This window comes from Cervus canadensis, chromosome 5 (genome assembly GCF_019320065.1).
Source record: "Cervus canadensis isolate Bull #8, Minnesota chromosome 5, ASM1932006v1, whole genome shotgun sequence".
In the NCBI taxonomy this organism is placed as follows: Eukaryota; Metazoa; Chordata; class Mammalia; order Artiodactyla; family Cervidae; genus Cervus; species Cervus canadensis.
The window spans coordinates 30,194,453-30,211,649 of record NC_057390.1 but is presented as its reverse complement, the minus strand read 5'-3'; the positions used below and the strand labels follow the sequence as shown (position 1 = coordinate 30,211,649).

The following is a 17,197-nucleotide window of genomic DNA, read 5'->3' as shown; positions in this document are numbered from 1 at the left end:
CTAGTGGCTACTGAAAGTACTCGTAGCAAATTATCCTTCCATCAAGAGTGTAGAAAATGTCCTAATATTCCACTGTCTCACCAGCACTGCTACTGTGAAGTATTCCTTATAGTGTTTGTCAATACGGTGGTATTTAAAGGCATCTAATTATTGTTTAAATTTGCATTTTCTTAATTACTAGTGAAGTTGAGCATCTTTTCATATGTTTATTGGCCATTTGCATTTTCTCTTATATGAATTGCCTGTTCTTTTCTTTTGCCAATTTTTCTACTGGGTTGTTTGTATTTTTCTCATTATTTTGTAAAGTTCTTTGTATTTTGGATGCCAACCCTTGTTAGTTGTATGTGTTGCAAACATCTTTCCCCAGTCTATTTCCCCATTTTATCTTTGTTTTTGATAAATTTTAAGTTTACTATAGTCAAATCTATTAGCTTTACAATTTTGGTATACAATTTTCATATCTTTTTAAAAGACAATTTTCTCAATAAAATGTTACATTTTATTTAAAAGTTTTAAAGTATTGATTTTTCCCATTTAGATTTTTAATAAACCTGGAATTGAGATTTTAATATGATAATAAAGGTTTTATTTTTATCAACAAGGATAATCAATACTTTAAGCATTTATTGATTAATCCACATCTTCCTCCATAGATTTTTAATGCTACTCTCTCACATGTCATTTTCTTTTGTTTAATGGTCTATTTCTATATTTGTTTTCTTTTCCACTGGTCTACTGATTAATCTCTGTCAATACCACAGCATTTTAATCACTATAGTTTTATAAAAATCATATCACCTATTATGCCAATTCTCCCAATCTTGTTTTACTTCTTCAAAATTGTTTTGGCTATTCTTCAAAACTGCTCTTCCATATGAATATTAACCAGCTAGTCAATTTCCATTCACATGTATCAAAAGAAACAGCAAAAACTATTATGTCTTATATGGGTCTTGCATTTAATTTCTGTTAATGTGGATTAAAACTGATATTTTTACAACAGTGTGATTTCCCTTAAACATAAGTTGTATGGCCATTACCAGTGATATACTTTAAAATAATATAAGAATGAAAATTAAGTGTGTTAATTATACAGCCACCTACCCAACTAGACTTTATTAGTTCTACTACTGATCTCTTAGGTTAGAGTTTGCTTTATAGACAATTATGTTATCTATAGACAATGACAGTTTTTCATCAATAATCTTAATATATCTTTTTCTTTTTTTTCATTTTACTGTATAGGCTAGGGTGCCTAGGACAATACTGAGTGGCAGATGCAACAGCAGGCGTCCTTGCCTCATTTCTAATTTTAAAAGAAATGTGTCTAACATTTCATCACTGGGTATGATGTATTTATTGTAGTGGTACAATAGATTTTTCTCCTTATCAGATTAAGGATATTCTCTCTTTTCCTTGTGTGTCAAAATGTTTTATCATGAATGGACTTGGTCACTATTTTTTTAGTGTTCCTTATTAAATAGGTGAGTTTTCCAACCATTATAAACCTACCTATTCAATAAGGAGTACTAATTTCTATGTTCACTACTCCTCCTTGTTTTTGAGCCTTCCCACTGGATTATTTTCTAAGGGAAATTTCTTGCTAAAACTTTGTTAAGGGTGAATTAAACTTTTCTAAATTCTTTTTATTTTACCCCCACATTTGAATGACTACTTCTGGAAACGGGACTCTAAACTGGCAGTTATTTTCTCTAATAATTTTGAAGATATTTTTACCAAGCTTTCTAATTGTATTTTTTTTTTCCTTTGAAGATAATGACTTTTTTCTTCTGTTTGCATTTTTAAAAAATTCTTTTTTGGCTCTACAGTTTTAATTCACAGGTATCTGACAATGGATTTGTCTGTTTCCCTTCCTGAGACTTATTGAGGTTTCTGAATCTGAGCATTTATGTCTTTCATAAATTATGGAAATTCTCCAGATGTTATTTCATTGAAAATTGATATTCTCCACTTTCTTTCTAGAAAACACATATGATAGATAGGTAGATAGATAGGTAGGTAGACAGACAATGACATACATAAATAAATCTTTGCATTCCAACTTCCATATTTCATCTCATGGGATCAAAACACAAATGCTTTGTCTACCAAGTCCAGATACCCCTCCTCCCAACTTCTTTTCTTTATCCCCTCCTCCCCCAACCGGACACTCCCAGAATACACTGACTTCAATTTACCTTCTTAGAATTCTTTTTGCATTCATGACTCCAGTTTCCATCTGGTATTCAGTTATTATACTCTAGGTCCCTAGAAATGTCTTATACTTTTTTATAAGCTCAGCTATGCAACTGAAACAATATTGGCTATGTTTTACATAAGACTTCTGGGTGATCTTTAGTGGATCTAATTTATAGCCTTTCAGGAGATGGAAGACTTTAAATCTTCGATAAGATTTAATTTTATTAATTAGTTTGAACCACTTAATACAGGAATAGACATTAAAAGTTTTAGAATATGTGCTTGATACTAAAGTTGAATCCAAAAGAACTATCTGGTTGACTCATTATCAAATAAAGTCAATTATACAAGATTCCACTCTTTGCATGTCTTATTAACTAGTATTTACCTTAGTATGTCAACTCCCTTGAAGTTTTAGACTAAGTAGTTTAAAACAATTTTATTCTTTGCTTTTACCAGTTTGTTTTCATAATTTTTCTGTCTTGTAATAAATAGGAACAAAAGAAATTTGTCTACTTTAACTAAGATTAAGTGAGAACATTAAGAGAATATGAACTGACCTTGATTCTTTTCAGATGAGCATTTAATAAGTTACACTGTTCCAGAACCATTACACTCAACCCTAAATTAGACCAAATACTTTCATGGAGACTGTGCTTTTAGCATCAATATGATCTGATAGTTTTGAGATCCAAGCTCAAGCTTACACACTCCTTCCAACCTTCCTTATATATATTTATTTATGTACTATGGGAATTTTACATTTTAATCCTTGTATAACATTTATAGTTGTTACATCAACTGTATCCCACATCTGTTTTCTTGTGATTCCAAGGCTTCTATTTTTTGCCTTCCCATGTGTATAAAATCCTCCAGAGTAAGAACAGTACACAGAATTCTCTCTCGTGATTCCTCACCCTGGAACTGGTGAGGACATGACAACGAAAGGCAAACAAACAAAGTGGAAGAAAAGGACTGCTTGCTTGAACAATAACTTTATGAAACAGGAATTTCACTAATACCAATTTAAAAAAAAGGAGACTAATGTAAAGAAGGTTTGTGAAACTTCAAGTCCACACTGAATGCCCACTAACAGACTGCCTTGCAGAAGGAAGGATTATAGTAGGGGGAAAACGAAATCCCTATTAACCAATTGCAAAGCAAGGAAAGTGAGAGGGAGCAGAAATAGTACTCCTGTTATAGATTCCCAAAGGGTCACCTGTAATTCTACCCTCAAGCCTAGAACTCTCAGACTTCAATAGCCATTCAAGAAACATTTTTCTGAATATGTGTCATACATCATTCACTGTTCCAGGCATTTGGTATACAGCAATAGGCAAATCAGATAAAAATCCCTGCCCTCACAGAGCTTGCATTCTAGTTTTGGGTAAAAGATAAGTAAGTATATTAATATATAAGTAGATAAGTAAATAGAAGATTAAACATATCAGAAATACTATGAAGAAAGCTAAGGCTAACAGTCTAAGTTGGGGAAGCTGTCATTTTAAATAGGGTAGTTAGGGAAAGCTTTACTAAGAAAGTGACATTTGAGCAAGCAGCTGGCTGAAGGAGCAAGCCAGAAAAATATGAAAGAAGAATTCTCCAGGAAGAGAGAATTGCAAATGCAGAAATATTAGGCAAGAAGGAACCTGGTCTGTACAAAGAATAGTAAGAGATTACTGTGAAGAGAATGAAATAATCAGTGGTGTGAGGTGTCAAAATTGAAGTTAGAGGATCTATGGGAAAGGAGAGTGGGAAGATCCTGTAGGATCCTGAAGACCATTATATACTACCTGGTTTTTTTTTTCCTGACTAAGATGAGAAGCCATCAGAAGAACATTGAAGCAAGCATGAGACAAATTTTTCCAGCAGAAGGAAATGGCAAAAGCTAAAGATGGATGAGGTTAAGATTTTTCTAAGATGGGAGAAATTAAGGCATGTTGGTATACTGATGGGCAGGATCCAATAAAGAAGAAAAAGTAGGTGAATGAAATGTATGAAAGAAAGGGGGAAACGGCTGTAGTGGCTACCTTCACAAGGCAAGGATAGAGATGTGGTGTGGATCAGAGGAGCTGGTTTTTAGTCAGGACCCTGGACAGCTCACCCATAGTAACAGGAAGTGGGGCAGGGTGTATAATAAGCCCAGGTGCAGGTGGGAGGTTAGCTGGGAGCCATGTGAGAGCATGAGGATGTTCTCTTCTACTGGTTTCTTTTTTTTTTTTTTCTGAAGTAAGAAAAGTCAGCTGAGGAAACAGGGAGTAGGTATTGAGAGTTGGAGTAGAGAAAAAGAAGGAGACTCAGATAGGGCCAGACGAGGCAACATGGAGTAGTGATGAACAGAAGGCTCATATCCTAACTCTGCCACATATTAGCCACCTGACCCTGGGCAAATTTTTTAACCCTCCCTAAACCTCAATTTCCTCTTATGAAAAAGAGGGATAACAATAGTGCCCATATCACTGCTTTGTGATATGGGTGAAAAGGGATCATGGAGAAGCAATTATCACCATTACTAAATGGCAAGCACATAGTATGCGTTGGCTGTTATCTGTTGTTATATCTTAGGCACTCAGTGACTAATCGATGAATGAACAGGTTGTGATATTTTATGCTCACTCTCTTTTCAGGAGGTTTGTTCTCACCAAGCTTCGAGTCATCCCAAAAGGAGCCTTTTCAGGATTTGAAGACCTGGAGAAAATGTATGTACCTGAAGAGTGTGTGGGTGCTTTGAATGGCTATAGGCAGCAACCTCAGATCACATCTAGCATGATTCTTTATGCTTAGGAACTAGAATGACATGCCAAGCAAAGATTTTGCATCTTGTCCAATTGCATTTCCTTCCCATATTTCCTAAACTTGTGGAATCTTTCAGCATGTGGCCACTGAAATAGGCATAAGGTCAATCCAAAAAATTCTCACTTTTTTGGTACAAAATTTGGCTTCTCTGGTGGCTCAGATGGTAAAGAATCTTCCTGCAATGCAGGAGACACGGGTTTGATCCCTGGGTCAGGAAGATCCCCTGGAGAAGGGAATGGCATCTACTCCATTGGATTCTTACCTGGAGAATCCCATGGACAGAGGAGCTTGGCAGGCTACAGTCCATGGGGTTGCAAAGAGTCAGGCTGGGCTACCAACACTTTCATTTTCTTTCTTTTGTTCCCAAAGTACCTGTGAGTGGAATTTTTATAAACCAAAGCCTATTTTCTCTGCTGACATCCATTCTTTTTAAAGATACTCTCTATTATTTCTGATTAATTTTTAATTGACAGCAGGGACTAACATTTGGGCTTTAGAGATTTTGTGAACTTCTTGTCCCTAAGCCATGCTGACAAGTGGTAAATGACAGATAAACATTCAGAAGTATTGGGAAAGTTTAGAGCACTGAAGACGATTTCCTTTGAAAAGAGTAGACTTTGTTCATGTAAATATTTGCTTTTTTTTTTTTAAGATCTTCAACATTTGAGCTTTATTGGGCTAGCTTAATGTATGGGTTTCCCCAAATAAGCTTTTCTCAAAGTGGGGTACAAAGTAATAAAAAAAAAACCAGCAAATTATTTCATGCTTATGGTAACCCACTCTGCTTTTGAAGGTATTTGATCCCATCCCCCAGGCTTTAAGAAATGGAAAAAGTATTTTTCACCATAATTGCAGCCAGAATCCAGAACTTAAGCACCAATAAGTACACCAATAGATAGATGGATTACACAGAAGGGAACCTTTTTTTTTCACTATAAGAATAAGCAACACCCCTCCCTCAGTTATATATGTTTTTCCTTCTTTAAGCCAGTAAATTTTTATCTTGATTCTTTCACCTGCCTTTTAGAAAGAATACTTGCCCAGGTCCGAGGAAGTGAGAAATAAATCCATTAACGAAAGAAACACAAAGCAGAGAAAGTAGCAACATATTTCAGTGGTTAAGTCACTTGGTTAGAAGAGATTGGCCAGAATCCTATGTTTGAGTGTTAGTTTTAATATAAACTTAACTGTGTCACCTTGATTAAATCAGTCTGTCTCTGAGATCTGTGGTTTCCTCATCTGTATATCAAGGGAGGCATTTGTATAGTGGGGAATGGCTTATGCAATCTACATGCAAGCGTCTCCCTGTTGGACGGGAGCCCAGTTTAAGACCTGTGGTCTTCAGGGTTTACCTTCTTGAAGACATTCAATAGGCACAGGAATTGCAAGATGGGGCACTCATCTGAGCAGAGTTCACCAAGGAAAACAGGAAAGAAATAGTGTAGGAGAGCTTTCAGCTCAACGTGTATTCCTGGATGGATCAGCCATTACCCTGCCTGAAATTAACAGAGATTTGATGATGATTGGGTAGGTCTTGCCCCTTCAACCAGTCTGTAAAATTGCATAGAAATCATTCTAAAGTCATCAGTACCAGGTACAAATAATTCACCTTAATATAATTAAATCCAGAAAATGTGACTGACCCCTCATTGGGTGCTCAGCCTCCCAGGAGAACTTCCTGTGGTGACAGAGGGTTGATCCGAGATGACAGAGCAATAATCCCAGAGACAGAGCAGCTGCTTTTGAAACTCAGCTTCCTGAGTCACAGGATGTCCATTTCTACCACATGCTTTTATGAATCAGCCTGTACCGACACAGATGCCATTAAAAAAAAAAAAAATCTTATTTTTGCAGTACTTTTCATGTCCTAAGAAAGCATTCCTGAGTAGAGGAGCCAGCACTGAACCGAACTCTGAACAGACGATTTGTACCCTTCATCCTTTGTTCCTTTGTCTCACCTCCTTTTCTTGGCCCCTGATGAGTTCAGATCAGATCTTTCCAGATATCTCTTCTTCATTTATTTTATTCTTCCAGTTTTTAACCAGTTTCCTGAACCTAATAACTACTGGCTTCCTTTTCAACATCTCCCTCTCCACAAATCACAAAATCCCTTTCATTCATTCTGCACATGTAGCCTAGTTTCACGTATGCTTATTAAAAAGAAGAGGGAAAACCTTTCTGGATAAATCCTGCCTTCTTTCTCTTCCCCCTTCCTATCTCTTCCTCATCACTACCGCTCCTCTGAAAAAGCAGCCTGCATTCTGTTCAGCCTTTCTGTTCAGTCTCTCCTCGTTCCAGTCCAATTGCTATTTGACCACAAATCTTCTCACACTGTTAAATTATTCTATCAAAGGTCCCAGTAACACCCAAACTTCCAGAACTGACGACTTCTACTTTGTCCTCTTAGCGCTTAACCGACAGGTAGCTTCTGATTACGTTGACCACTCACGCCATCCTTCTCATTACTCTTTCTCCTTTTACTTCAGTGACACCTCACCCTTCTACCTGCCTGCTGAACACCCCAGACTACTCCATAACCAGTTCTGTCTCCTTTCTTATTCCTCAGCTGCCCCTCAAAAGTTCAGGTATTCCAGGGCCCCATTTCTTGGCCAGTTTCCTTCTTTATACTCACACCTTCAAATTATTATTTATCAAATAATGTCTTACTACCAGGGCTCCTAAATCTGCATCTGCCTAAACTCACCTCTCCTCTGAGGCCATAATTCTTGCTTTGAAATGGAGAGATTCCTCAAGACCTACCCCTAAATGAACCGCAAGTGCCTCATATCCAGACAAACTCCTTATCTCTTTTTTTTTTTTTTAAATTAGTTGGAGGCTAATTACTTCACAACATTTCAGTGGGTTTTGTCATACATTGACATGAATCAGCCATGGAGTTACATGTATTCCCCATCCCGATCCCCCCTCCCACCTCCCTCTCCACCCGATTACTCTGGGTCTTCCCAGTGCACCAGCCCCGAGCACTTGTCTCATGCATCCCACCTGGGCTCGTGATCTGTTTCACTATAGATAATATACATGCTGTTCTTTCAAAACATCCCACCCTCACCTTCTCCCAGAGTCCAAAAGTCTGTTCTGTACTTCTGTGTCTCTTTTTCTGTTTTGCATATAGGGTTATCGTTACCATCTTTCTAAATTCCATATATATGTGTTAGTATGCTGTAATGGTCTTTATCTTTCTGGCTTACTTCACTCTGTATAATGGGCTCCAGTTTCATCCATCTCATTAGAACTGATTCAAATGAATTTTTTTAACAGCTAAGTAATATTCCATTGTGTATATGTACCACAGCTTCCTTATCCATTCATCTGCTGATGGGCATCTAGGTTGCTTCCATGTCCTGGCTATTATAAACAGTGCTGCGATGAACATTGGGGTGCACGTGTCTCTTTCAGATCTGGTTTCCTCAGTGTGTATGCCCAGAAGTGGGATTGCTGGGTCATATGGCAGTTCTATTTCCAGTTTTTTAAGAAATCTCCACACTGTTTTCCATAGTGGCTGTACTAGTTTGCATTCCCACCAACAGTGTAAGAGGGTTCCCTTTTCTCCACACCCTCTCCAGCATTTATTGCTTGTAGACTTTTGGATAGCAGCCATCCTGACTGGCGTGTAATGGTACCTCATTGTGGTTTTGATTTGCATTTCTCTGATAATGAGTGATGTTGAGCATCTTTTCATGTGTTTGTTAGCCATCTGTATGTCTTCTTTGGAGAAATGTCTGTTTAGTTCTTTGGCCCATTTTTTGATTGGGTCATTTATTTTTCTGGAATTGAGCTGCAGGAGTTGCTTGTATATTTTTGAGATTAATCCTTTGTCTGTTTCTTCATTTGCTATTATTTTCTCCCAATCTGAGGGCTGTCTTTTCACCTTACTTATAGTTTCCTTTGTAGTGCAAAAGCTTTTAAGTTTCATTAGGTCCCATTTGTTTAGTTTTGCTTTTATTTCCAATATTCTGGGAGGTGGGTCATAGAGGATCTTGCTGTGATTTATGTCAGAGAGTGTTTTGCCTATGTTCTCCTCTAGGAGTTTTATAGTTTCTGGTCTTACATTTAGATCTTTAATCCATTTTGAGTTTATTTTTGTGTATGGTGTTAGAAAGTGTTCTAGTTTCATTCTTTTACAAGTGGTTGACCAGTTTTCCCAGCACCACTTGTTAAAGAGGTTGTCTTTTTTCCATTGTATATCCTTGCCTCCTTTGTCAAAGATAAGGTGTCCATAGGTTCGTGGATTTATCTCTGGGCTTTCTATTCTGTTCCATTGATCTATATTTCTGTCTTTGTGCCAGTACCATACTGTCTTGATGACTGTGGCTTTGTAGTAGAGTCTGAAGTCAGGCAGGTTGATTCCTCCAGTTCCATTCTTCTTTCTCAAGATTACTATGGCTATTCGAGGTTTTTTGTATTTCCATACAAATTGTGAAATTCTTTGGTCTAGTTCTGTGAAAAATACCGTTGGTAGCTTGATAGGGATTGCATTGAATCTATAGATTGCTTTGGGTAGAATAGCCATTTTGACAATATTGATTCTTCCAATCCATGAATACGGTACGTTTCTCCATCTATTTGTGTCCTCTTTGATTTCTTTCATCAGTGTTTTATAGTTTTGTATGTATAGGTCTTTTGTTTCTTTAGGTAGATATACTCCTAAGTATGTTATTCTTTTTGTTGCAATGGTGAATGGTATTGTTTCCTTATAGGAAAAGAAGTGAAACTCTCGCTATTTGCAGATGACATGATCCTCTACATAGAAAACCCTAAAAACTCTTCCAGAAAATTACTAGAGCTAATCAATGAATATAGTAAAGTTGCAGGATATAAAATTAACACACAGAAATCCCTTGCATTCCTATATACTAACAATGAAAACAAACTCCTTATCTCTATCCTTAAATTTCTGATCTTCTCATATTGCCCAATGGATAACATCATCATCTGCCCAGATTCCCAAGAAAATCCCGTGACTCACATGCCTTCTCTCTCCCTGCTATGCAGGTGCTCTTCCAGTCCTATTGACCACCCCTCACAAATACCTCTGGAGCCCTATTCTCTCATCTTACTCCTGCAGCTATGAGGTTCAAAGTCACTTGCACAACCTACTGCATAAGGCCCAAACTCCCACCACTCTGCTTCCAGACCTGTCTTGCTCAAAGTCTCTTGCAGAAAAACTTCTAAGAACCATAAGCCTCTGACACAGAAATCAAAGCTCATATCTCCCACCATACACTTTCAGGCAGGAAGATTTGTGTAGCCCACACTTTCAGGCAGGAAGATTTGCCATTTCCCAAGCACTGCCATTCCCAGATATCATATGGCTTATTTAGAATGTGATGGCTGGTTCATTGGATCATGCCTGGCACAGAGAGAGACCAAAAAATAGGTACAGTTGAATGTGTAAATGAACAAGTGAACAAATATATTTTCACTGTTCGTGTATAGATGCTGTCCTTCTACCTAAAATTCCACTTAGTAGAATCCTGCTTGTCCTCCAGGAGCTGGATCAAAGGTTTATCCCCCTCCCCCACTGTAGAGTAGAGCCTTTCCAGAACTCTCTCAGTGCTTCCAAACCATAATCTTGTGCTTGTAGTAGCAACAGCATATTTATCAGATTGTATTCAGAATTTACAGGTTTCTTCCACACCCCTGAATTGCTGTTTAAGAGCAAAGCCAGAGTGTAACATTTTGTTTTAAGTACAACACCAAGTCCTATTGTTTTTAACCTCCTGATTATACTTCTGATCTGTCTACCCATCTCCTTCTCCAGCTACCATTGTCTTTCCCCAGAAAACTGCACCAGGCTTCTTCTTGTGCTGCCCCATCTATCTTCTACATGACAACCAGAGTGATATTTTCTAAATCTACACTTAATCATGTGTATACCTGTACACACACACACACACACACACTACATACCTTACTGCTGTTCTGAACATAAAAAAGAAATTAACATGAAAACAACCTAGAGGTCCATCGACAGATGAATGGATAAAGAAGTTGTGGTACACATACCCAAAGGAATGTTACTCATCCCTTAAAAGGAACACATTTGACTCAGTTCTAATGAGGTGGATGAACCGAGAGCCTATTCTATAGAGTGAAATAACTCAGAAAGAGAAAAACAAGGATCGTATACTAACGCATATTTATGGAGGCTAGAAAGATGGTACTGAGGAACCTATCTGCAGGGCAGCAATGGAGACACAGACATAGAGAAGAGACTTGTGGACACAGTGGGGGCAGGAGAGGGAGGGACGAATTGAGAGAGTAGCATGGAAACACATACATTACCATATGCAAAATTAGCTAGCCAGTGGAAATTTGCCATATGACACAGGGAGCTCAAATTCAGTGTTCTGTGACAATCTAGAGGGGTGGGAGGGGGGAGGGAGGTTCGAGAGGGAGGGGACATATGTATCACTATGGCTGATTCGTGTTGCTATACAGCAGAAACCAACACAATAACGTAAAGTAATTATCCTCCAATTAAAAATAAATAAACTTAAATTAAAAAGAGAGAGAGAGAGAAAAGCAACTAGACTAGACCTCTCACATTTTCTTCTTTGCTCTGCTGACCCCTTTTTTCAGTTCAGTTCAGTGTTCCATGCTACACTGCCCACCCTGGGCCTTGTCTGGCACGCGCTCTTCCTTCTGACAAGACCTTCTTTCTACTCTGTCCTCTTAATCTAGTCAGTTCCTCCTTCTGCTTCAGATTCCCACACCAGTGTCACTTGCCTAGGAAGGCCTTCCCTGACCTCCTCAACCAGGACAAATCCTCGCTACTAACGTAAAACACCCTCCTATCACCACTAGTCTCTATGTGGTGACTGTCACTTTAGCACTCTTGCACTTGTTTATGCCATAATTTAATTAATCTCTGACTCCCCTAAGCTCCATGAGCACAAGGACATGACTACTTTTACCCAGTACCAGATCCATAGTGTCTCATACAGTCAGATACCTACAATAAATGTCTGAAAAGTGCATGAATAAAAATGACAAACAAATATAATTAGTTGGAGAGAGAAACTACCTAGATACAAAAAAAAAAAAAAATACTAATGGAATGACAGGAATGATAGAACAAATAATAGGAATATTTATCATAGGAATGATAATAATAAAAAACATAGGAGTTAATAGACATGTAAACACTGGCTGAGACTCTGCTATGATCTGGACATTTCTATAGCGATAGTTCAAAATATGACCCAGGACAAAAAGGCACAAAATAATATATGCAAAATAAGTGATATAAACATTGCACTTGTTTGGGCTCTTTCTGTTGTGTGAAGTCAAAGAAAATAAACCTCAAACTGGCTTAAGGAAAAGAAGGGAGTTTAATGGCTCATTTAACTTGACATTTGGCAAGAAGGAATGTGTTTAGAAACAACTCTATTCAGGTTCACTGTCCTTAGGACTCAGCTTTTCCCCTCTCTCTGGTCTTCCTTCACTATGGTCATTCCAGCCGAGCCCCACCCTTGGTGGAAAAAAAACAGTAGCAGTCCTGCCTTCGGACACTGTCTCAGGTTCTGTTCAGGGTGGAAGCACTGCCCTTTTTCCTGCTCAATCCCACAAAAGTCTTAAGATTTAAGTCTGACTTGCTTAAATCACACAACCATCCCCGGACCAACCACAGCAACTAAGAGAATATGATGTTCAAATTGGCTGTGACTTGAGTAAGGGGCTCCATTCCTAGAGCTGAAAATATCTACCCCAGCCACGGGGATTTGAAAGTGAGGAGGGAAATTCACAAAAAAAACCTGAGTCTATTGTCAGAAAAAAAATAAATAAGTGAAGACTAGATCCTGGTAGTTGAGCAAACCATGAATGTCAAAAAAGAAAATTTGTCCTCTTCTCATCATAAAGAGAGAAGGCTCTGTAGCCTTGGTGGTTGGGGATTTGCTAAGTTTGATCTGTCCCCCTTCCACCTCCTAGAATAACTGAAAGAATTAGTAACTCTGCCCCAATCTGTGCTAATCTATTCATTTATTAATCCAGTTTAACCCACCCCTTCTGCTTCTTCTATAAGAAGTCAAGAGGGAACTGAGTCTTTTGGCAGAAGTGGAACAGAAGCTTCTCCATTAGAAGTGAACTGATCACTGTCACACCTTAGCTTTTTTCCTCAGCATCACTATCGCAAACCTCCTGACTCTTCACTGCTTTGGGACTGGCTGGGGGAAAAGGAAATCACTAAACTCTCTGCAGTGTGAAGTGGCTTTGCAAAGTGCACTGTAAACTGTTTACATTGTTTTTAATTACTTTGGAACCATATGTCAGCTTGGTATAAAGTGTGAAGATTACACTAAATGGGGGTGGGGGGAGGAGATGACAATGTGGTGATTTATGGTAACCAGAAAATTTGTGTATGGAAATGAGTGCAATTTAAAAACACATCTATGTGGTATTATAACACTGGAGGGGGAAGAAAAGCCAGTGTATAACAAAATATCTTTGAAAATAGGAGCATGATGAATATGTAAATGAGACCAATCAACATCAGCTGAGATATGGTATATGCAGATGAGACGGCAATGAGCCAAAATGCGAAATAGCTCCCAAACCATAAATATGAACCATATAAAATTCGTTTGAAATATTCATCATAACATAAGGACAAAAAATATAATCAAGTGATTTATTTGCATATAAAAATGAGAATACTAGTCTGACACTCCAGCCTCCACTCCCAGATCAGCGGGGGAAGAAAAGTTAACAGGGGGACTTTTAGAGGGAGAGATTTATTGACTGAAAACTGTTGCAGGCACACTAAAAAAGCTGAAGATCCTCCCAATTCTATATTCCTCAGACTCACTCAGCACAGATAAAGAGAAAGGGGAAAAGTCAGGTAACTAAAATACTAATGGCACTGGGGCTAGAAAATTTGGGTTCCAGTCTGCTTTGCCTCCCTAAGCACCCCCTTGTTAGATAACTTAGGCCTTTTCTTACTCTGACCTTCTGTGATTCTGAGAGTTAATGAGCAAAGAAGCTTTGAGTCCCACTTACCGAAATAAAGCAAGAAGGAAAGACTGATGATTCTACAGGCTCCTGGTAAGAAACTGGTGGCCAGTGTTGGAGTGGCTGGACCTCTGAATAGGAAGAGGGAATCTGAATTCCAGGGGGAAAAAAAAAGAAGTGATCATGAGGTTCAGGTTGTACTGGACTTTACAAACTCCTGGGGAACTTTTAAAGTAATCTACAAATGTAACTGTCACCTACAGGGACTTTTCATTCTATTTTTTTAAATAGAAGCACTGATCATTTTTTAAAACTCCTTTGATGATTTTAATGTACATCCACAGTTGAAACGCACTGAGATGGATGATAATATTAAGTCTGAATCCAATTTGTAGAAAGATTATTCATCACAAATGTATAGTGTGTCTATGTAGTATGGCTGAAGGAGAATCAACATAGGGGAGATGGCAGGAGATAAGGTCAGAAAAGAAGCTGGGATAAGGTCATGGAGAACCTTGTAGGCCGTGAGGACAAGTTTGACTGTCACAGTGACTGTGATGGAAATTACCTGGGTTATTTTGAGCAACTAAATAAAACTATCAGACTTAGATTTGTCAAAATCCATTTTTGTTCACAGGTTTTGATTTACTAATATTTTGTTAAGAATTTTTGTGTCTATGTTTGTAGAGATGTTAGTCTGTATATTTCTTTTCTTGTAACTGCTTTTTTTGGCTTTGTTTTAGTGATGCTACAGAATGAGTTGGGAAATGATCCCTCATCCTCTATATCTTGAGTTGATTACAATAAGGAAAGAATAATTTTTTTCCCACAAATGGTGGTGAAGCAACTTGGTATTCATATGGGGAAAAAAAATACAACTCAACCCTTACCTCATGTTATACACAAAATTTATCTCTAAACAGATCATAGACTTAAATGTAAAAGCTAAAACTTCAAAACTTTTGACTTCATCAAAATAAAATCTCTGCTCTTCAAAAGTACAGCTATCAGGAAAATGAAAAACTAAGCAACAGGCAGGGACTAAAATATTTCCAAAACACGCTCTGAAAAGGGACTTGTAAAAAGAAGATATAAAGAACTCTTAAAAGGGAAAAACAAGTAGATGAACAATCTAATTTAAAATGGACCAAAGATCTGAACAACTACTTAGCAAAAGAAGATATAGAAATGAACAATAAGCACATGAAATGATGTTCAACATCAGTGGTCATTACAGATATGCAATGTGAAACCTTAAATTCCATTGCAAACTCACTAGAATGGCTAGAATTAAAGACTGATAGAGCAGGCACAGGTGAAGCTGGGGGAATGAATGGAACGATCCAGTGTATCTGGTAAGACTGCAAAATAGTACAACCCCTTTGGGAAACAGTTTGACAGCTTCTTATAAACTATTTATCCAAAAGAAGTGAAAACATATGTCCACACAAAGCCTTGGTCAAGAATATTCAAAACAGATTTATTCATAATAGCCAAAAACTAAAAACAATTCAAATACTCATCACCAGGTTACTGGATACACAAATTGTGTTCTATTCACACAACAGAGTATGAATAAATAATAACTAAAAAGGAATAAACTACTAATGCAATGACATGGCTGAGTCTCAAGCATTATACTAAGGCAAAGAAGCCAAACATAAGAGGATATACCATACTTCAAATAATTTTATTTATATAAAACTTGAAGAAATAATATATCCAATCTATGGTGACAGGAAGCAAGCACGTCAGTACTTGCAGGGGTCAAGGGTGATGGTGGGGATTGTCTGGGAAGGGGCACCAAAGAAACTTTTAGGCTGGTGAACATGTTCTATATCTTGACTAAGGTGGCTGTTACAAAATACATGAATTTGCAAAAACTCCTCAAACAGTTGAAATGAGCACATAGAATCATTTAAGTTACACTTCAATAAAGTTGATTTTCTAAAACCAACAATTTCTCAGCACCTATTTGGGGCCAGGTGTTTCAAATACCACATCTCAGTGAATCTGCACTTTACAAACAGGGAAATCGACATTCAGAAAAGGTAAGCAATCAACCAGCCTCAGAGTTCTTTTGTGGTGAAGCTAGAATTTGAACCCAAGGTAATCTGGCCCTTTCTGCTACACAAGGCTTGCTTTTTGTTGGTGTCTACCTTTGCCCAGAATCATTCTACCTTACTAAAGTAATAAGTGACAAAGGGGAGGATTAAGAGTGTAAAAGCTTCCTGTGATGTCATTTAAAATTAGAAATGAGGATTTCTACTACAAGAGAGAAACAAGAGTGCCTAAGCACTTAAATTGCCATAAACCAGAATCTAGAGTCACTTTCTACTGGGACAGTTATAGAGGAGCAGAAACCTCTTCTTGGAGCATTTTCTTCACCTTCAAGTTTCCACATGCCAACTCATTTCTGGGTAGAGATCCTGCTGAGACTGGCTTTCGTTCACCGTTCTGCAAACCCAGCTGCCTGTTAAGTCACAAATTAACTTAGTCAGCAGTTGGGAAATCTAAGAGCTGGGCCAATTAAGTTGTCATTATTGACCTGGGTCAAACATGAGTTAGTGTCTAAAAGGTTAAAGTCCTTATCTCATTTCCTGTTCTCCATAAATATTCTGAAAATAAGTATTTTTGTTGTATTTACTGCTTCAACCAAGAACACAAGAAGCCGTTTTCTTGTCACTTTCAGGGTTGGTGTGGTTTTACTGTTTCCATTAAGTCTCCTTATTGTCAACTATTTCTAGGTGGGGCCTCAAAACAGACTCTACAGTATCTAATAGCTGCCCAGATCAGAAAGAGAATAATTTATTACCTTTGTATTTATAAGTTCGGCTTTGTCTTTTTGCTAGTTGTTTTCACTTTGATTTCTTTCTATGTGTTCAGGGTGGGGAGGAGTCTGATAAAGGAAACAAGAGTTCCTGAGATCTAGTCATTTTATGGATGCCTTTTATATTCATTATAACCGTCCACATCTCAGTCCTTTTTGCTTTATCCATGAAGGTAGTATAGGGTTTCCTTTGCTGGAAGGGATTCCAAAGAAGGGAATACTGAAAGAATACATTCATCGATGAGAGCCCCGTTGTCTTAACTGATTCAGGCTGCTGTAATATTGAATACAATACTGCACTAGGTGACTTAAACAACAAATATTTAAATCTCCCAGTTCTGTGAGTCCAAGATTAGATGCCAGACTGGTCAGGTTCTGGTGTGAACCTACCCCTGCTTT

General features: G+C 37.8%; 1 protein-coding gene across 3 annotated transcripts in view; it reads left to right on the top strand.

The window, feature by feature from the left end:
* The window catches only part of FSHR (follicle stimulating hormone receptor), a 188,172-nt gene that overhangs the window by 62,586 nt on the left and 108,389 nt on the right, over nt 1-17,197 (top strand). For all 3 annotated transcript variants that reach the window (XM_043468525.1, XM_043468526.1, XM_043468527.1), the window contains exon 2: nt 4,827-4,898. In XM_043468525.1, coding sequence (XP_043324460.1) covers nt 4,827-4,898 — 72 coding nt within the window. The remainder of the gene's footprint in view (nt 1-4,826; nt 4,899-17,197) is intronic.